General features: G+C 36.2%; 1 protein-coding gene across 2 annotated transcripts in view; it reads right to left on the reverse strand.

The window, feature by feature from the left end:
- Scp2 (Sarcoplasmic calcium-binding protein 2) overlaps nucleotides 1-22,568 on the reverse strand; it is an 81,973-nt gene that overhangs the window by 1,855 nt on the left and 57,550 nt on the right. For both annotated transcript variants that reach the window (XM_065478774.1, XM_065478773.1), the window contains exons 4-6: nucleotides 12,956-13,075; nucleotides 9,227-9,341; nucleotides 1,297-1,394 (exon numbers count right to left, since the gene is read on the reverse strand). In XM_065478774.1, coding sequence (XP_065334846.1) covers nucleotides 1,297-1,394; nucleotides 9,227-9,341; nucleotides 12,956-13,075 — 333 coding nt within the window. The remainder of the gene's footprint in view (nucleotides 1-1,296; nucleotides 1,395-9,226; nucleotides 9,342-12,955; nucleotides 13,076-22,568) is intronic.

Genomic DNA, 22,568 nt, shown 5'->3' on the forward strand with positions numbered 1-22,568 from the left:
TTTCCTACTAAAAACTTCCATCAATTATGAGTACAATGCGTGAATAGTAGAGCCATTTTGCCAAATTTTAGTTTAAAAAAATCTTGTGTGTTTATCTCTTTATTTCATTATATTTTAAAAAATGTCATTTTTCGCTATCGTAGAACCTTTACAGTCAATCAATTCACCAGTTCCGTTGCAATTTTTAAATCTCAATTCTGCCGCTGTGCTTTAAGCCTTTAAAATGATTTCTTTAGATGTGCTGAAACACAAATCAATCCAGCCGATCACCATAGAAACGATTTTATTGCTCAAAAAATTGTTTTTTTACATTTCTATAGCGATTGGCTGAACTGATTTTTGATTTGAACACGTCAAAAAATCGTGTTTAAGTGCAGCAGCCAGAATTGAGCTTTAAATCGCAGCGAAAAGTGCCTAAAAATTCATAAAGACTAAATTAAAGCAAAAATTGACCAGGTAGCACTGCAATTTTTTTTTAGAAAAGCGACTGCATATTTAGAATGCTTTCCAAATGGTAAGGATTGTCTCCTTTCTCTAACTCGTATTTTGTATCACAACAAAAAATTTGTCCAAAAAGTGATAAACACCACAGGATAGATCTCAATCAAAGGAATCAAAATCTGCCAAGAAAATATGGTCAAGCGCTGTAAATTTTAGAGAAAATTGGCAAAATTAATTTGAATTTTAACTGTAGCTAGGTCCTATTTTGATTATTGAGCATTCTAGATAAAATTGTTAAAACAAGCATTTGGAACGTACATTATGCCGTAAAAATTTATTCAATTTTCAATTGTGGCCTAGTGTCAATCCAATTTATAATAAATTACTCAATAGCTCTACATTTCCTCACAATTTTTATAAGAATAACTGGTCTGTATGATATTTTTCTTTAATTTATTAGTTATCCCAAACATCCTTTGTATGTTCTTTTCTAAAAAATTAATTATTCAAAAAGCACTCTCACCAGCTAAATTTAAAATGCCAGAGCTTACAAGAAAAACGTCAGCACGAGGAACCCTCGTCCTAAATAAAGTTTTCGACGACCAAAGCAACCAATTTTTTCAGCATCGATATTTAAAAATTGGCCAGTGCGGCGGAGTACTTTGTGATGCCAGTATGGAAAGCGGCGATCATTGTAAAAGCAATTTTGCTGCTTGCCGCCAAGCAAGCTGTCAGGGGATTTGGCCAACAGGGTGGGGCGCGTGTCATCAAACGCAGCTTAAGCGACGTGGAATCCCGCGGGGACAAGGGCGCCTAATGGAGTCAGTGGCACGCGGATCGGATTATTTTTCGTACCTGAGAGAATCGATTGAATGCCTCTGAACACTCAGCAGGGCTCACCCCGTAAGACGAACACACAGTCGTGAACTCTTCCTCGTCGATGCATCCGTCACCTGAAATTTTAATAAAAGGATGATTTTCATTCCATTCCAGAGCAGCAATACCCTACAATTAGAAATTATTTTTACTTATGGTTAATAGCGTGCAGGCTGTAATTTTGCGAGTATTTGTTTGAAAAAAATCTGAAAAAAGGTGGTTGAATATTTTAAACCCTTTTTTATTGGATTTTAATGTCAATATTAAACCCTTGAGATTTCCTCTTCTTTTGTCGTCCCCCTTTTTGTTTTTTAATCATTAGCAATAATAAGGTATTCAACTAGTTTTGTTGAGAAAAAATTGATTCTCAATTCTAATTCTTGGCTTACATATTTTAACCAATAAGGGATAAATTTTATCTTTTATTTCAACCACCCATAATGGTAGCATTTTTATTGGTAACCTTTTTTATCTTGAAATAAAACATCGGGTCTGCAGTTTGGAATTATTTAGTGGAGAAAATTTGTCACCTTACACTCCCAAAATCAACCCCCAAAGCATTTTTTTAAATGTTTCTATTGTTGAAAGCTCTTTTTTAGTAGTTTGTTACATTTTTATTTGTATTTAGTTTATTTCCAAGCAAAACCAAATTTCAACCCTAATTCATCCCCTTAAAATAATATCTTGTTTTAATTTATTTTCACCAAGATTTTAGCAGCTTTACTTCAAATAAAACATATTATATTGCGTCGGGTAGCCTGGATTTATTTTATTGAACCATTTGATATTCTTCAACCAGATCTAAAATCAACCTCAAATACAGTTATGACGAAGGAGCATTTGTTTTAAATTGCGATTTTTCCCGAAAAACGTTTAGGTCAGAAGCAAAAAAAATCATAATTTTTATTCCATAAAATCTTTTGCAGAAAAATATAATTTCAACGCGTAAAATTTTAATAATCTTTTAATCTGAACTCTATAACACAATTTAATAACAAGGCAATTTATTCAAATTGTAACAAAAACGTCAAAAAAATTAATATATTTATTTACCCTTTGAGTGTTCTCTTTCTCCTTTTCCAAAGAAATTTTTCTACTGTGGTTGCAACTAAAGGCAGTCTGTTCTATTCGCTTACTTAATAATTAACCATAGAGACCTTCCACTCGGCTCAAATTCCCACAGCTGACAAGAGTAAGACACACACGCCCACGACAGCAGCAAACTATAATTTCTAGTTTCGCACGTGATTGTTGACTGCAGTGCGAGTTTGGCTAACCGCGACCGAGACACAGAGAAATGCATGCAAGATGCTTATTTTCGGGTCGATTCTCGCGGATGTTTGCGCTAAATAATGGTTGTTCGACACGCGTTTGCTAAACGGGCGACGCTAAATGTACTAATGAAATATTCAGCAAGACGTGCGCACGTACACAAATGACAACATGTCTGTCCAACTGCGCGACACGCATAGCCGAAAGGGGAAATGAGAATAAATTTGATGAATGAGCCGAATATTCATATAGCTGGTATTTTTATACAAAAAATTTGATCTGATGTAGCAGTCAAGAGAAATGCATTAAATATTTAAGCGATTTATTTTGTTAAATTTAAATTCTGTAGGAATGCATTAAATTTGATTGATATGGTTTTCCTCCGTCTATTACATTAAAATTACAAAATTATAATGTGTATTAAATTAATAATACTTTCTGCAACTCTTCTCAAAGTCTTTTATAAATTTTTTAATTATCTATATTTATACACATAATTCCTCGATATTATTAAAAAAGTCATTTCAATCTGTGTCCTGCACTGACTCCCAATGTTTAAATTTGACTAGAGAACTTTCAGATGAGACCGATGAGCTATCAGCTTGTTCTATTAAATTACAAAAAATATCAAACAATTGGAAGATTCAAAAGAGCAATTAATTAATAACCTTCATCAATATTGCCAGTTACCATGATGCCCCATTTATTTTCTCTTCCAGCGTATGTTCCGCATCATCGCTAGCTCTCGGTACTCATTACACGAGAAAAATGGTACAATTTACGCCGGCGGAGGGCAGAACGTGGCCGCTGCTTTTCCGGTGATTAGAGACGCGAGCATGGAAAGAAAATAGCTATCGGCGCCTGTTCATCATCATCACCGTCACCATTAACTCGGTCTGGCTGAAATTTAATTTGGCGCCGCTCGTCAATTCTTTATTATCAGCCGCAGTTCGTTTCTTTTTTTTCCTCGTCTCCATGCCGCCTCAGGTCCTTTCCGCTCCAGCAGCACGCCGAGAGCGAATTTATTGACTTTTGCCGCGCCGCCCTTATATAGCAGTGGCCCGAATATGACACACACAGCCTCGATCGGGCCGCGGACACACGGCAGCAGGCCTAATGTATCTGCTTTGAAGCTCGGGTAATCCTTTCTCTGCGGCGAAATGCCAGGCCCCGAGACCCGAGACCGTCTTTTAACGGCGCAGGGGTGAAGGCTGAAGGCTGGAGAATGAAATTTGATGCGGAGAGGCGAGCGTGAAGCAATTCTTTGAGACGCGCGCCGCCTGTTTGTTTTGACCCCGGCGGTCGTAAACGATTACACAAAGAGGATGCGCTAAACAGCATAGCCAGGCCGGCCGCCGTTATGCTCTAGCATTCAACCCCTTCGTTCTCGTCGTGATAAGGGTATACGAGACATGAAGCTAAACAAACCTTCGCAACTTACAGAAAAAATGAGCGTAAAAATGTGCTCAAGTAACATTTACTATACTTGTTCATTATTAGTTTGTGTCAATTCAAAATATATATTAATTTAAATAAATATACAAGAGATAAAAAATATAAGTTAGAAACAAACACACTTAAACGCAGCGGGGGCCAGATGTGCGATAGAATTGATTCCCACTGCGCAGATGCAAGATGGCGTCTGAGTGTGGGAAACAAAAAGCTCTCTTTGGATTGCCGTACGAGTGTCAAGAGTTTGTTTTTACGACCCAAAAGACACATTTAGTATAGGTAACGCAAATAATGTCACAATATTGACGAAAACTTGGTTCTATTTGCGCATTTCTACAAGACCGTTTTTTGCGCTTTATAAGTGCAAGTGGGCACAAATCTGGCCTTGGTACTTTAAAAAAAAAAATTATATATAAAATAATGAATAAAAAATAATATGAAATAAAAATAAGTTTTTTATTTTTGTGTTTTTTGTTGTTATAATTTTTTTGTTTTAACATTTAATACAGTTGTTTAAAAAATTTTGACAACATTTTTAGTAAAAAATATATACATATATTTTGACTACAATCGTATTTATTAGAACTCGTAATACATAACTATTAATGCAATGTTTGTCTGCCCGAGCAATAATTATACAATTTTTTTTACAATTAGATGAAATTATAGATTGCAATTATTCTATCATATTTTATTCAATTTAAATATTAATAATTCAATGGCGAAAAAGGTATTGAATTTTATAATGTGTAGCTGTTATTATTTAATGTTGAATTTTAAGAAACTCGAGATACATGTATCTCGAGTTACATTATAACCTTAACTTCAAATAATATTATCGAAATACTGGGAAAGAGATTGAAGTCTCCCAGGTTGTCATTTAAATTACCGAGAAAATTGAATCTTGAGTTTGCACTTGCATGCTTTCCAAGTGGCTCCCTATTAAAAATCAGGATTTATTTTCGCCATTAAGACAATTTATCTCATAATGCGCACACCGTTAGATAGATCGCGATGGAGTGGAATCGAAATCAAGCGAAATATCACTGACAAAACCAATTAGTTTTTCGAGATATTTGGTAAATAAAATTTTTAATTTAACTGTTAGATTATTACACATTGTGTAGTGACAAACTACATAGTATATGTACTATTATTGCTGCAACTCCACAAATAATAAACCCGAGGAACTACTTTCCTTAGCCAACAATGCAAAATGTTCGTTATTGTTGCCTGTATAGCTCCTGCAATTTTAACCAACAGAATAAAAATTGACGTAACTATGGAAAAAATCATCCAAAATTTGAGCATAGCTCAACAACCAAACGCGAATTCCCTTGTTGCAAGAAAAGGGCAACAATCAATTTGAGAATAAAAATTTAGGTGTTTGTTGAGCGATGTGATGAATTGTTATTTTGGTTGATAGTCTGATTTTTTGTCGTAGATATCCGCGCAGATATGGCGTCCGGTGGAGTATGGCGCGAAAAATCGGTCACATGAAAATGTGCGTAAAGAACCAAGTTTTCGTCAATATTATGGCATAATTTGCATTACTTGTACTAAATGTGTCTTTTGGGTCGTAAAAACAAACTCTTGACACTCGTACTGGAATCCAAAGAGAGCTTTTTGTTTCCCACATTCAGACGCCATCTTGGATCTGCGCAGTGCAAACCAATTTTATCGCACATCTGGACCCCGCTGGTAGATATAGTACAAATAATCTAAATAATTTTGCCAGAATTTTCCAGAAGCCCAAAATAAACCAAGAGAGGATCGCCAGCAAGGGAAATTTTTAAGTGACACTTGATCGGTCAGAGAGAGTTATTCTGTGCGAAAGATTTACCCTTTTCAACCTTGACTGCCAAGTGCTGACAGCATCTTATTGCTGTGTGCTGACCTATTTGCCCTGCTGAGCGGCAGCAGTTGGAACACAAAAATGCCCAGCTTTGATCAGCGGTGTATTGTTCTCGCCGGCACTACTTGATGCACTCACTTTGGCCAGGAACTGCACTCGACATGTGCACTAAATGAATCCGGCCTAACAAGAATCGTGACTCTCTCTTTCTCTCTTTCTTTCTTTCTTTCTTGCGAGCTGCTTCTCTCTGCCGAGACGAAATATTAAATTGCATCCGCTTGCGACGATCTGGACAATAATAGCACACGTCGTCCGACTTTAATGAAATCCGCGAGACGTGTTATTTATTCGCGTGGCAACTTTTTTATTCTTCGCCGTGCTGTGTGCTTTCCTCTGCATTGCATTATTTTAATGAAAACGTCGAGCAGCAACTTTATGAAAGAAGCGGCGAGTGCAGTTCATCAAAACGATGCCATTAATATCAGTCCTCGGCGCCCCTCCCTTGTGAGTCAACTGTGTACAGCCAGCATCCCGTCGAGCAGCGACCTAGATGCTTGATTTTAGCCAATTCCGGCGCCCGCCCGCCCGCCCGCTTCTTTCTTTCTCCGCATGAAAAAACTCTTTAATTAAAACTGGGATGAGCTCCAGAAACATAAAAATGAAATGCTGCTGTTTGCATAAAGAGATAACCCATTTTCTACGAACTCTTTCACACTTAACAAACATTTTTGCTTTTACACAGTCTTGATTTCTAGGTAACAAAATAGAAAAAAGTCAACTTGGTATGTTTATTTCCTCTTGGAAGGCGGTGAACCAAGAGCATTTAATTTTTTTCCGAAATCCTCTAAATTAGTTAGAAGAGCACACAGATCTGAATTTGAAAAGCACCACTTGGTTTGAATTCGATTATTTTGGATTCTAGAAGTGCAAAAGGAACAAACTAAGCTCCATTTGAAAGCGTATTAAGCGGGCAACAAATTGGTAAATAAAAGTCAAGGTCAGGGGTGACTAAAATTTTGCCGAAATTAAAGCCCCAAAATATTTTTAACGCAGCGTATGTACAAAATTTTCCGAATTTTATGATTTACCCACTAGAACCTCGAATCTACGGTCATTTTTCTTTTGCATGATTATGTGAATAAATTAATTGCTTTCAGGTAGCTTTCGGAGGCTCTCAGATAGAGTCATAATTTTTGTTACTTATTATAAAAAACTCAAGAAAAAAGCCTGAAGGTAAGAACTTTTGAAAAGTCACAATTTCTTTTACACATTTAAAATTCTTGAGAGCTAATTTTTTTATCCGTCATTCCAGTCAAGAAAGAAGGAAAAAATCCAATTTAAAGAAAGTTCCCTCCACTTCTCCGATAAATCAAATTTAAAAATTTAATAAACGAACTCTCCGCGCGACACCTGCTGCAGAGGAAAAATGGAAATGCGCTTGTTTTCGCCGGAAATCAATTTTCGCGTCGAGCTAGTCGATTTAATTACGAGCCAAAGGAGTTGTTCGGCTGCTTTTCTGCTCCATTTCACTCGCTTTATCGCTGAAGTCGGTGGCTTGCGGTGTGATGTATAGCATTTCGCGTGATTTTGCTCTCGTTTGCTGTGTGTGTGTCTGTTAATCTGTCCGTCCATCGAGCGCCGCGCGTCTGCATTGCAGTCTCACTTTATTTGCCGTTCGTTCTTATACTCGCTCTCTCTCGCGCGCGCCGTATCGACTCATTTGCATTTCAGAATAATCCCATTCCACTTCGATTAGAGCGAGCGGAAAGATTTGGTTTGCTTAATAACCATCTCGTTGGAAGATGAAGATATGAGAGAGTGCAAAATGATGTCAATCAGATTAAATTCATTATGTATTGGGATTTTTTTTGTTACAGATTTCAATTTTAGAGCGGAAACTATGAATGGGTCAGTCTGTTAACACAGTAAGGAGTAAGGATCAAAATGATAAAAATAATCATCAAATAATTCGCTCTCGCTGAAATCATCGGGCACATAGTTTATTCTTCTGCAATAAGTGTATCGCCAAAAATTGGTTGACTGAATTTTAAAACTTAAGATTTGTTCGAAAACCAAATGAATTACATAACTTTCATTACTGGTTATAAACTTAAATATTTACTCAAATATAAAAAATATAAATTTTTTCAATGCGAAATTGAATTTACCTTTACAGAAAAATTTCCCATCGTTTATTTTATTTGCTAAAAATCATTTTCAGATATCATGAAGGTAGAAAAAATATTTTGGCTTATTTGGAAGTATTTTTTTTTTAATTTAGAACCACAAATCTTGAAGGAGAAATTTATTGTATAATTTTTCTCTTTGAATAACTTTTTTGAGACTTGAAATATTTATTAACCTAAAAATCACAAATCGCAGCCTGATTTTGAACATTTAATGTGCATTGGATTCCTTGGGTCAAGCCTTTTTAAAAAAAAAAAATCGGTCAAGGATAATTTTGATGATTATTTTATAAAATTTTCGGCGCTATTTGGATTATTTGAAACGACTTTGCCATTTAAAAAAATATGCCAAGTCTTCCAGAGGAAGTACTAATTGTAGGACACGTTTTAACTTGTTTGAACCTTTCAGCAGAGTATATTGTTCGCTTTTGGTCACGACGATTTCCTTTTTGAATTTTCTCCCTTTTTTCAAATCTGGGATTAAATCTGTCAGAATCGCGAAGCCCTATGTTTGCTGGGTACACTTATTTAACAATCCCGTTGCAAAAAAGCCAGAGGCATGACTTGCACGAGTGGCATGAATAAATCTATTCAGCATTCTGTGGCAGCAAAAACGTTAGCAAGAGAAAAAAATTTGTTATCCCAATCGGCTGAACCGTTTCAGCAGTGCTGAGAGAAAATTATTTTATTTGTGAAAGCAAATAAGAATTTGTAAAATTAAGCATTCGAATTAGATCTTGAAGTTCTTGTATTTTATGAGTTATTGGATCGATCTTTAATCTTCTTAAGATAAATAATACACTAACTAATATCAAGGACCCCCGGGAGAGAATTAACCTTTTATGTAAGCACACTCAAAATGACAGTTGCTGGTCAATTGTATTTATAATTATAATGCGAAACTTTTAAAATCTAATAAATTTTTTATATATACACTTTTAATTATTTACATTGTTAAATCAAAAAATATAATAAATTTAATAACAAATTAGTTGCAAAATTTTAAGTAAGTTTAATAAGTAGGGTTTAAATATTTTAAGCTATATAACAATTGTAAACTTATATATTATTTACTCTTTATGTTTAAATATGTTTTTTAAACTACTTTTTGATAATTAAGATACAGTAACATAAAGGTTCTAACCTGAAGTATCCTCGAGGTCGAACATGAAGTTCATGTAGCGCTGCTGCCACTCGAGTGCCGGTCCCGAGTTGCGGGCGTACTCGTCCCACATCATGCACCACTCCTCATGGCTCACCTGAAATCCGATTTAACAATAAAAATCCGGAAACAAAGCTCGTTCAACGCGCAAATGTGTTGCATTGAAAGCTTTCCGAAAGCACTTTCCAAAAGTGATGACGGCGGGCCGATGAATGCAGAGTTTCCGCTCGCCATTTTTCACACTCACACACACAAATACGTGCTCTCTGCGATAACTAGGCGCATTGTGTTTGCATCAACAATTGAAAATCGATGCTGCCTGCGAGCTGCCTCTTTGAAAAACCGCATCCGCATTTCCACAGCCAATACACGTTTTCATCTCATCACAAAAGTTTCAGAATCCCCGGCGAGGGTGTGCATAATAATGAAAGCTGTTTATGCGAAGTCACTCATTCTGGCGAGAAAGAAAGTAGGACGTGCCGCCAGGAAAAGGGGAGAAGACGAGAAAAATGGGATTCCACTTAAACTTTCGTTCTTGGCTGGGTTTGATCTTGATTCGCGGGGTGGATGGTTTGCTATTTGACTCTATTGTTCATTCAAACAACACCTAATTAATATTTTGAGATATAGAAGTAATGATGTACTTAAAAATCAATTATTTGAGCAAAGCGACCAATTAAAAAAGCAAAATTTCAGAATAAAAAATAAATAGTAAAAAAATCACAAATTATGAAATTCCTCACAAGATGGCACCACCGTTCAATTACAGGTTCTGGCATTTTTTTAGTGATTTCGGATTCAATCCCTCTGCTGTGCATTCTTGGCTTAAAGAAATTTAATTTAATACGTGCTGATAGCCAAAATATAATCAGACAATCGTAGTAGAAATGAGAAAAAAATTCCAGTGGGGTCCAGATGTGCGATAAAATTGGTTCCCACTGCGCATATACAAGATGGCGTCTGAATTTGGGAAGCATCATGCTCTCTTTGGATTGCTGTACGAGATACGAGAGTCAAGAGTTTTTATTTACGATCCAAAAGACGCAATTAGTGCAAGTAATACAAAATGCTATGCCACGATATTGACGAAAACTTGGTTCTTTTCGCGCATTTTCACGTTACCGTTTTTTCGCGCCATACTCCACTGGACGCCATATCTGCGCGTCGCATGAATCTGGCCCCCGCTGAATTTTTCAAGACTTAAATCTTTGCTCTCATTCCTACCACGATTGCGACTGAACCGACTTTGTAGTGGTCTTTACGTCAAATAAAATTTTTTACTCCGAGAACGCACAGCTGCAGAATTGAATCTGAAAATATTGCAGTGCTAGTAACCCCAAACATCAATTCAGAAATAATTCCTGATTTTCGCTTGATTTGGAACCGATATTATTATAAATTTAAACGGCAACCTTGTTAAATTTTAGCTCTTTTGCCAATTTTCAGGGAATATAATCAAGTCATAAACGTGGAAAATGATTTTTCGATTTTTTCAGTGCTGATCTACTTTACGTAACTGAAAAATACACCATTTGTTAACTCATCAGCAAAGTTTCAAAATCGCCAGTGAGGGCGTGTGCATAGTAATGAAAGAAGGCTCCTCTATTTATACAAAGTTCACTCTCATTCCGAGCCAGCGGCGCGAAAGTGGGACGTGCGCGCCATGAAAAGGGGAGCAAAACCGCGAGTCCACTTAAAATTTCGAGCTTCACGGCGGCCGGTAACATTTTTTGATCTTGATTCGCAGCGGAGGAGGGTTTGCATTCCGGCTGCTCCAAGAGGAGATTATACAGCAGCAAGCGAGCTGCACGAGCTAGTTTTTCTTTCTTCCGTTCTGCTTGCAGCAGGGCAAGCACGTATGAATAAATTTGCAGGGAAAAAGAGCGCCCGCCGCGCGCGGTCGTTCGTTTCACAGTGCACACATTCTTAATACAGCGAGTTGCATGTGATGGAGCCGGCAAGCAGCTACTTTGCAGCCTCTTGAGGAAAAACAGCCGTCCTTGGCTAACAAAGAGGAGAGAGAGAGAGAGGACGACCCTGCAGGCCTGTTGTATTTCGCAACACTCGATCTTTCTTGGCAAAACACGGCATTCACGTGGAACGTGCAGCAATGGGGTTGCTCTTTCTCAATTTGCTCTCACTTGAATTGGCGTGACGAGCCAATCTGCTCCTTTCACATACTGTTTAAAGAAAACCGTTGGGGAGAAGCAGGAAGAAAAAATCTAGGACATGGAAAACATTGTACCTAATTGTTGAAATGGGGTCAGATTTATTCGGTCTTTTAAGAGCAAAAGCCTGGAAAATCCTTGTTGCCAATGCATGAAATCATCCCTTAGAATTAAGCCAAAGTTGACCTGTAATTTTTTTTGAAAATTGGATGCAAAGTTAGCATGCTTTTCAAATGGGGAGGACTGTCTCCCTACTTGAAATCTGATTTTATTTCAAAACAAAGATAGTTTGTTTCCCCAAAAAGTGTCAATCTTATTAGAAAAAATGTTGTTCAAATTTGTTCTACAGTTTGAAATAGTCAAAAGATGACCTTGCTAAAAGTAAAATTAAAACTTTGCTAATTTTCCCAAATATTTACAACGCTTGACTTCATATTTTTGGTAGATTTCGATTCCTCTAGTCAAGATATCAAACGTATTTTGGGGAAACTCTTTTTTGTAAAATAATATAGAATTTCAAGCAGGGAAAAAGTCCTCAACATTTGAAAAGCACTCAAACTTGCAGACACTTTTGCCAAGAATTTACAGGTCAATTTTGGCTTCAACTGAAACCTAAAGAATTATTTTATTTATTGACAACAAAGATTTTTCGCGGACTTTTGAAGTATGTATCGATAATCCTCATTAAATTGTGTCTTGGGGTGACACTCTCTACGGGAGACTAATTCAAAGATCTTTTAAAGGTAAATTTGCCAAAATCTTAACAAATTATATGATTTAGAAAAAATGTATTTTAGCGTCAAAAATGGAATAAAATGAACTATTCTGGACCCAAAAACTATATATCATAAAACAATTCAGAGAAATAAAAACTAAAATATTTGATAAATTTTTTCTCACAGCCTATAGCTATCAATATATTGGCATTGTAGCAATTAAGTTTCTTCTAAACAGTTAAAAACCAAATAAAATAATTACAGTTTTGTAAATTAAACATTTGAGAATGAATTTTTCTAAAAATTTAAAGCGTAAAAAATCGTATTAAAATGACGCGTTCTAATTTTTAGCTGGATTTTCTTTCCCTTGAATATTCTACTACCAAAATTTTAAAATAATTAACATTTTTTGTCGTCTGTACGTGGCCGACCTTGTTTGTTAATAAACTGAATATTTTGAGATAAAAAGCACCTTAACTGTCGAATAATGTAGGAAGCAGAAATACTCTCTGCAAATAATAAATGAAACTTTGTCCCAAGGGCAGGCAACATTTACGCCCAGAAAAACTAAAAATAGATTTTTCTTGAGTAAATGATTAAAATAATCCTTTAAAGAATTTGTAGTTCATGTTTAGGGACTTCGTATTACCCAAATAAATTATTGTTTTAAAATTTTTAAGTTTTACTGCCAATTGAAATCAGAAAATAAATATCTGCCTCGAGTTATTGTTTCATTTTTTAAATATCTTGCGAATTAGATGTAACATAATAATGTTTTAATTATATTTAAGCACTTTTAAAGGTGAAAAAGGGTGTTGAATTCTCACCTGGCCGTCCTTGTTGGAGTCGGCGCGGGCCCTGAGTCCGTCCCAAACGTTGATCAAGATGTCCTGGGTCTGCTGGTGCTTGGGGTCTCCGGGGTTGAATCCTCGCATGCGGCAAATTCGCTGAGGACACCAAGATAAAGAGAGATAAAGTGAATTGAAACTCAGTGGCAGTGGCAGCAGAGAGAGAGAGAGAGAGAGAGAGAGAGAGAGAGAGAGCTGCTCTTCAATAGATTTCGCGAGAGACCAGCAGCAGCAGCACACTCTTGCTGCGCTGCCGGAAAGAAGAAATAAGTCGAGGGCTTTGCGACTGCGAGCAACTTTCTTTGTAGGCCAATTCCCCGAAAGACTGCCGGGAGAGCAGAGTGGCCGACTGGCGCACTGACTGCGTGTGTGTTTGCCTAACTCGTCATTAAAAGCGAGTGCCGAAGAAGCCGATGGACGAGCCAAAGCACAGTGTGTGTGTGTGTCTGCCGTCTGCCTGCAATCGGGTGCTTTGTGCGCGCTCAAAGAAACACAATTTAGTGTCTATGGCAGCTAGTTGCCGCACTGCTTCCATCAGAGAAAAGACCCTCCGCTCTTTATTGCCTTTATTTGAAAACGATCCTCTTTCGAGAATACAAAAGCCCCAGTATCAATTCTCACTCAATTTCCGTTTTGTGGCTAATTTTTAACATGATATATTTTACTTGTAAACTTTTATTTATTATCAAAAATTTACACGCAATATTGTTAAATCTTCTCAATTGTAAAATTTTCAATGTTTGTAAATTACTTATTATTTAATTAAAAATTATACTAATTTTATTTTTAACATTAATTTATTTTCATTTCAAATTATTAAATGAATAAATAAAAACTTTAATTTTTTATAAGTTTTTATATATTTTATCAACACAATATTTCTAATATTAAAATGCACAACTATACATAACATAATAGTTTATGCAGTAAGAAGTTACCATCTGCTATAATTTATTGTTTGCTTGTATTATTGTAAGGTTAAATTTTGAAATTCAACTAAATCAAGTGCATCGGAGCAACAAAACAATTTTGGCTTCATTTTGTCAATTAAAATCCATGACATTCACCCCAGTAATCTATCTGCTTAGAAAAATAGTTTAAATTAAATTTTCATTATTTTATTGGCGTCATTGGTCATTAGTCATTATAGAGCTGTAAAGTTTTTACGATCGACAATTTTTTTCTGAGCTTACAATCGTTTCAGGACTATTAAATCAGCACGAATCGTGGAATTTTAAGCCATTTTAATGACAATTATAATCGTCTAAAACTTAATTCCTTAAAATGCAACAAAAACAACCAACTTAAAATTATTTTTCCCCTCTGAGCTTTAGACCTGACGATGTTTTGGTCATAGCCATGGATTTTAGAAAAAAAATGGATAATGAAATAACGTCTGGATGAAACAGACTTGGACAAAACCGGACGGAAAATTAAGCGAGCTTTGTAAAATTCGCCTTGACTTCTGTGCCAAATGAGGAATTTTAAAAACTTGACAGAATTGAGCGATTTCAGCGGCAAGCTGGCGAGCTCGCAGTCAAAGCGGTTTTGGTCCAAACTGCAAAGCAAATATGCCGAAGCAGATTGCATTCCAAGCAGGCCGTGCGGGCGCATCCAAAGAGGAAGCGAGCCTCGACCCACTCTATATGTGTACTACATCCGAATTCATGTAAAGCCATTTCAAATTAAATTCAGCCAGCAGGCAGGCATAGGCAAAGCAGGCAGCAGGCGGTCTTAATCCTGCAAGAAGTTACGGGTCGCGCGTTTTAAGCCCTTTGCTCGCCACGAGACTAGCCTAATTGTGAGCGAGCCGGCGGTGTGCTCTCTCTCCAAATTTTTCAGAGTGCCGAATTTAACGAGGAAGCCCCCTCGTATACTTGCTACACTGCTTTTCGTCGCTTATTAGCCGAGGGGCCAGATTTGCGGCTGGTTATTATGCATATTTATGGCGCTTTAGCTCAAGATGCTAATTTGAAATTAATGAATTTAAAGGAGAGAGGGAGAAAGAGAGATTTAATTATAAACCCATTTTTATTTGTAGATGGAGGGCGACAAAAATTCATTTGAAACTGACAGTTCCATTGTTCCTAGACCCTTATAAATTATATAATTTGTAAAATTTTGAATCGAATATTCATAAAGTTTAATAGATTTTTAATATTTTCGGGGGATTTTTCGTATTCCTTATGTAATTAATTCAAGCATTATTTGTCAACTTTTTCATTCAATAGCAGGTGTTTTGCTTTTAAAAAGAATACCAATTTTTTTCGCTTTTTTTAAGATTTTTAAAATTTTACATTAAAATCCTCAACTCTGACTGTGAAAAGTACAAAAAATTGCTATCCAGTTCCAGTACAAAAACAAATATTTCGATGGTATACATTAATTGCTTTAAATTATGACCAATAAATAACAACATAATTTTATTTTTTTTTAAAATCACAAGACTAAAAGTGCATGACTTTCAAAATACGCATGCACCAAATACGCGGGTTCCTGTTGTCTGTTTCGTTTATATAAGAAAATTTAAAATCAGCACTTGTCTCGCAAAAAAGCCGTCAAGAATGTTTTCTTTTAGAAAGTTTGAGATTGGATAATTAAAGAGATGTCTATAGCGAAAGTGGTCAACTTCAATTTGTGAATATTTTACAATGCTAACAAAATATAGGGAAAAATAATTTCCAGCGTTTTCCGAATGTATGGCGTCTTTTGAAACTCAGTGAGACGTAGAGCTCGAAAAATTAAATAATTTTTCAAAATAAAAACTAAATTACATTTTTTCTAATCAGGAAAATGTTTCGGAAAAAATGCTCGAATTACTTTTCACTCTACATGGTTTTCCTAAACAAATAATGCTGGTTTTTGTGACCTCTGTGGTGAATGCCTTATTTATTTAGTTTCAGGCCAAGTTTTTGGAACCTCGCCAAATTTCTTTCCTGGTGGTGCAAATGAAATGACGCGAATTATAATTTAATATGTTAAATTTTATTCCATTAACCTTTGTCTGGCTGTAAACCTCGGTTTTTAAGTCTGCATATATGTAGTAGAGTGATGATTCCTTTTTATTTAATTCTAACTGACTATGTGGGGAAAATTTGCCTGCAAATCTCACCCCAATCTCATTTGCGGCCATTTAATCTGTTTCGAAACTCGGTGTACACACAAACACACACACACGCCGCCTTTCTGTGTTGTACACTCCCTCGCGTTGTGAATAATTCAGCGGAAAGGCTGAAGAATCGTGCCCGGCCTTGTTTCGTATGTACCTGAGCACTCTCTCGCAAAGTTGTTGAGCTAATTCAGCCGCCGGCTTTTGCTGCTTTTTACCCCTTTCGCCCGACTTTTTGCGCCACTCTGCGCTGCAACAAAAACGCTGTATGCGAGCTGAAAGACAGCTACTCCGTCAGGCCGAGCCGAGCGCAGAGCGCAGTCTGCACACTGCAGCCGCTAATGGCCCGACGGCACTTTGCCATTGTACAATCACCATGCACCTGTCTAGTGCCTAGCCGGTTCATTAGTTCGAATCACCTGCGCTCTCATTTTTAAGCTTTTTCTGCTCAGCGTGCGCGCGTGCTATGGCATATTATGGAGCAGGCCGTTTGCAACTCCTATAGCTGCAATTTTGTCCTGCTTGGCCTTAGTTTACATGTTATATTCTCACATAACGCGGAGCCTATGATTGATTCTTATTAGTCACCTTTGTTACATAATTACATCTCACTATTATCTGAGTTTCTTGATATTAATGAACGGTTTCGTCATCTACTATCTGTTATGCGACCGAATTATCAATCAAGGAAATAAGTGACAAAACCCATGAATTGTATGTCTTATGAAGCGTTTGATTGCTGATATAGAGCAGCTAATTAAATAAATAATATTTTTTAGAAAACAATTTACAACAGAAACAGAAACAACAAGTCAAAGTATGTTTGCAAAAAATTAAGTAATAATACAATTATTTAAATGTAAAATAAATAATTTAATAATTATAAAAAAATTTAAAAACTAATTCAATTAAATTTAAAATAAAACATGTGCTTTTAAATTACTTTAATATTGGTAGAATGCTATTTCTTATTTTAGTCATCAAACAAATCACCTTAAATACCCATTAAAAATACAGAGTAAATCGTTTTAATAAACTTTAATTCAAACTATCCTAACCCTGTTGAAAGATCGTGACAAACATAAAAAATTAAACAAAATCCAACTAATTTTTTTTTTTAATTAGTGGAAACGAAGCATGAAAAGTAGTTAATTAGATTGTAAATGTCTTCCCTATAGAGATTCGAGGGATACCTAAATTGTAGCACTGTCGCCATTGCAAATAAAAAAAATAAACGTTTGATTTCAACCATCAGGATCAGGAAGCCCTTCTTTTGAATTACAAATTAATCCTTTTTACAATAAAATTCATTTAATTTGTGACAAATCTTGTGGTTGCAATGTATCAGAGCTGAAAATCTGGGAAAAACAAAATTTTCCTTGAGTGACGTTTAAATTTTCAAAGTTTGCATGCGAATCAAGCAGCGAGCACTGTCACCCTACCAAAACTCTTGATTTAATTCACTAGTTGATAAAAAAATAAACTAATAATTCGCGCAAAGTTGGATAAAATGCGACCAGAGGAATTGAAATCGAGCGAAAAAAACATTTATTGATTTAAAGAGGAATGATACTGGAAAAGCCTGGAAAATGCTTGTTGCCAATGCATAATCTCATCCCTTAGGATTCAGTTAAAGCCTTAATTGACCTAAGGAGCGCTGTAATTTTTTGAGAAAATTGGCTGGAAAGTTACCGTGCTTTTCAAATGGTAATGGCTGTCTCCTTACTTGAAATCCGATTTTATTACAAAACCAAGAGTTTCCCCAATAAGTGGCAGACACCGTTGAACAGATCTCGACGAGAGGAATCGGAATATGCCAAGAAAATATGTTCAAGCATTGTAAATTTTGGAGAAAATTGGCAAAATTTGAATTTTTATTGTAGGAAGGTAATTTTTTTATTATTGCAAATTGTTGAACAAATTGTTTATCGGTCAATTGTTTAAGGCATCCAACAATTTAAATAATTTTCAATTGTTGCCCAGTATCATTCCACTTTAAGCGTTAGATTTCTCGATAAAATCTGACATTTAATTAATATTAATATTTTTCTGATTTTATTGAACATGTAGAGATGGATTGTTGCTATATTCTCCAAACGATAGATTTAATGGACCGCTTCTTTCATTATTTAACAATGCAAAAAATGCTATTTTCATGGTTGTCATGCTAAAATCTTTCAGGTGCGGCCTTTAATTCACTTTTAACGCCCTGTTTTTCATTAAAAACTTTCCCTGGAATGCTATGGGAGCAAGGCAACAGCGAAATATTAGAAAAATATTGTTATCAAAAATAAAATCTTGCGGACAGGCAATCCAAGTTGAATTATTAATTTAATTGGAAGTGATCTGAAGAGCAATCAAGACTGCCTTAAATTAAATAAAAATATAAATTACTCTTAATGTATTGTTTGTTGTAACGATTGGTGGAGAAAGCAGAGAAATTCCTCAGATAATTGGCTCTCCTCGAGGGCATATTGATTAACACGGCCTAAGACGCTTACAATTAGCCGCGTGATTAATTACCTGTTCTCTATAAACGCGATTAATATTCGTGGGGCGATGGCGCGGGAAGACGACCGCACGCTGATGCAGCAACCTTGCCACGCGCGCGCATAATAATCATCTCGGCAAGCGTTTGCTGAGGAGGCAAGCACGTGCGGTAATTAGAAATCAATGCGCTGCAGACAGGGTTTTGATGTGAATGAGTGACTAGCCTCGCCATTTATCTTACTTTGGCCGAGCGCACCACCGTGTTCTGCCCGATTACGCCTGTTATCAATATGATTTTATTAGTCCGCTCCGACGCACAGATTGCGGAAAAAGCGCCAGTGCGCGCCACTCGCGGCTAATGGGCTCTGCTTTGTGACAAATTGTCGTTATCGGACGGCATGTTGAGCGGACATCAATAAATCGGATGAAAAATTAGCTCTACACGCCGCGCCAAAATACGCCCGGCCGATTAGCGGAATTAGCCAAGCGTGACTATTTAAACTAGAATATTGGCGACGAGAGAAGAGAATTACGCGTTTTTGCAGCGCCGAAAACAAAATGTTAGCCAAGAGTCCCTGGAAAGGAGAGCTACGGCATTTTTAATCCAATTTAAGGGATGGCAAAAAATGTGAACGAAGCGTTTCAAAACACCAATAAATCATTGCACAAATTGACAAATTTGATGAAATCGAAACTCTAAATTTAGCAAAGTAATTAGCTTGATAGCATTCTCGTGTGTTATTTGTTTGAAATATTAAAGCGAATTTAATTTTAACGAACATGATGCAAATATTTAACTTTACATAAATTGCAAGCATGTATTCGATATTTTCCTTAATTATTAAGAGCGTCAAAATATGCATCAAGTTTATTTTTAACCACACTTTCCAACCTTTCAAAACTGCCAGAAATGTCTGAAATCAGCGGGAGCCAGATATGCGATAAAATTGGTTGCCACTGCGCAGATCCAAGATGGCGTCTGAATGTGGGAAACAAAAAGCTCTCTTTGGATTGCCGTACGAGTGTCAAGAGTTTGTTTTTACGATCCAAAAGACACAATTGGTACGAGTAATGCAAATTATGTCACAATATTCACGAAATTTTGCTTCTTTTCGCGCATTTTCACGTGAACGTTTTTTCGCGCCATATTCCACAGGACGCCATATCTGCGCGTCGCACGAATCTGGCCCCCGCTGTCTGAAATGAATAAATTTTATATCATTTCCCTTCAGTTGAAAATTATTTGTTGACATTTTTAGTTCAACCGGCTTTGATAAGGAAAAAAACAAATTTGAAACTAAAACTTCTTCAGTAATTCTATATTTTATTTTGGCCTAAAGTTCCTCGATGTGCAGCAAGCGCAAAATAATTTTTAATTCATTTTCCGTCAAAGCAGACTCGGAACTCTCCGCGGCAAAGAGAATCTGTGCAATTCCGCCAACACAGCTAATCAAATTACCGCACGGTCTCGCCTTTCGGCTTTGCGCGGGCGGATATTTGCTTGGCTCGTCCAAACCCCCAACATGTCGCTTTGAACAGGCCGAGAAATCGTTAATTTAATTAAAATTTGATCTGATCAGAGTGCGAGGAGCGCCGAAAAACAACGGCCCCTCTGGTTTCCTTTTGGCTCGCACTCAAATGATAGATTATGCTGTTTTGGTGCCACTCGGCGCTTTTGGCGTGATTTTTAATTAAATTTGCTCTGCGGCTCTCGCGTGTCGACGGCTCTCGAGATGTTTTCAATGAGAGACTAATCAATCACTGCAGACGCGCTCGCACACGCGCTGCTTTATTTTTTTCTTCCTTCTGCTCTGCAACAAAACGCCGGCGTCTTTATTCGCGGAGAAGCGGCTTTTGAAAGGCCCTCAATGGCAAAAGTTTGCGGTTTATTGTCATCTCGTCGAGTGGCTGCGAGACAGCCAATCACTTTGATCTTCCTCGAAAAGCAGTCTGCTGCTGCTGGAAAAGTTGGCTTCTTTTATTCAATATTGATACACCAGGCCGCACCCAAGAGACCAATAAATTTGTAATTGTTCTGCTGCTGGGTCAAACTGGGTCAAGCGGCGAGAGAAACTTTATCAGGAGCAGCTGGGCCGTTTCTTTTTTAATGTACGGTTTGGGAAAAAGAGACTCTGAATTATTGACGAAAAAGTATTAGAAATATGAGCTTCCAAATAAACTCGCATCTACAAACATGTAATAAACCAATCGATTTTTTATGTACACAAAAAAATATAAAATAATTGCATATATAGATATAAAATATAACGGTTTAATTTTTTTGCAAATTTAATAATTTAATAATTAAATAAAAATAAAAATTTTATTATAAATAATTTGTTTCAAGTAATTATTACAAATTTTGTTATCAATAAAACAATAATTTTTATGTTCTTTCATAAAATACCAACTAACATATTTATTTCAATAAATATTTTCAGCACAAAAAATATAAGATGCAAGAGCAAATTTTTGGCAAAAAATTCGTCGTTAATGTTAGTATAATTTAAGTAATTTCCATCATCGTGGGATATTTACTCCCAGCTAAATCATTTAAAATTGCAAAGAAATAAAATAAATTAGTCAATAATTGATGCAGTTCTTATTTTTTTATCATTATCACATAAATATGAAACGTAATATATTATAATTATGTCTTAAGATGTTCCATCAAAATGCCGTTCATACCAACAACTTAGAGGACACGTATATCAAAAAGATAAATAATTTGATGTGTGTTCAGCTATAAATTTTGAAAATCAGAGTGCTGTTGGAATTTTTGGAACCAGCCGTCAAACGAAGGAATAAGAGAGCGGCCAGTACATTGTGTGAAATCCTAACCTAATATTAAAGTGGATTGTAACAGGGCAAGAATGGAAAATTATTTTAATTGTTGGATGAAATAAGCAGTAAAGTTGATTGATAAGCAATTTGTTCTAGAATGTGCAATAGTAAAAAAGGACCTTGCTACAATAAAATTCAAAATTTTCAAATTTTCCCCAAAATTTGCAGCGCTTGATTACATTTTCTTGGCAGATTTCGATTCCTCTCGTAGAGATCTGTCCAACAGCGTATTAAACCTTTCAGGGAAACTCTTATTGTTGTGAAATAAAATAGGATTTTAAAGAGGAATGATACTGGAAAAGCCTGGAAAAGTCTTGTTGCCAATGCATAAACTCATACCTTAGGATTCAGTTAAAGCATAAATTGAGCTAAGGAGCGCTGTAATTTTTTGAGAAAATTGGCTGGAAAGTTAGCGTGCTTTTCAAATGGCAATGGCTGTCTCCTTACTTGAAATCCGATTTAATTTAACCAAGAGTTTCCCCAATAAGTGGCATACACCGTTGGACAGATCTCGACGAGAGGAATCGGAATATGCCAAGAAAATATGTTCGAGCACTGTAAATTTTGGAGAAAATTGGCAAAATTTGATTTTTACTGTAGGAAAGTCCTTTTCTATTATTGCTAATTGTTGAACAAATTGTTTATCGGTCATTTGTTTAAGGCATTCAACATTCAACAATGTAAATAATTTTCAATTGTTGCCCAGTATCATTCCACTTTAAGTAAGGAGACAGTTCTTACCATTTGAAAAGCATGTCAACATTTCAGCCATTTTTCAAAAAAAAATTACAGTGCTACTTAAGTCAATTTTGGCTTCAACTAAACCTCAGGGAATAAGTTCATGCATTATTGGCAACAAGCGTTTTCCAGAATTTTGCAGTACCGATCCTCTTTAAATGAAAATCTTGTCTATAGAGACAGTTTCTTCATTGAAAAATCCTTATCAGCGTTCTCATCTCGCCTCATTCTTGCGCGAATGAAATTAAGCACACGTTTGCCATATATAATCCGGATTAAATGCTTGTGCACGGCTACACCGTCTCGTTGCATAAATAATTGATCTCTCCTGTGCAAATCTGATTTCGCCAGAGACGCCGGCAGAATGGCAAACTCGGAAACGGTAGCCTTTCAAAAGGGTTGTTATGGGAG

This window comes from Cloeon dipterum, chromosome 2 (assembly GCF_949628265.1).
Source record: "Cloeon dipterum chromosome 2, ieCloDipt1.1, whole genome shotgun sequence".
Classification (NCBI taxonomy): Eukaryota; Metazoa; Arthropoda; class Insecta; order Ephemeroptera; family Baetidae; genus Cloeon; species Cloeon dipterum.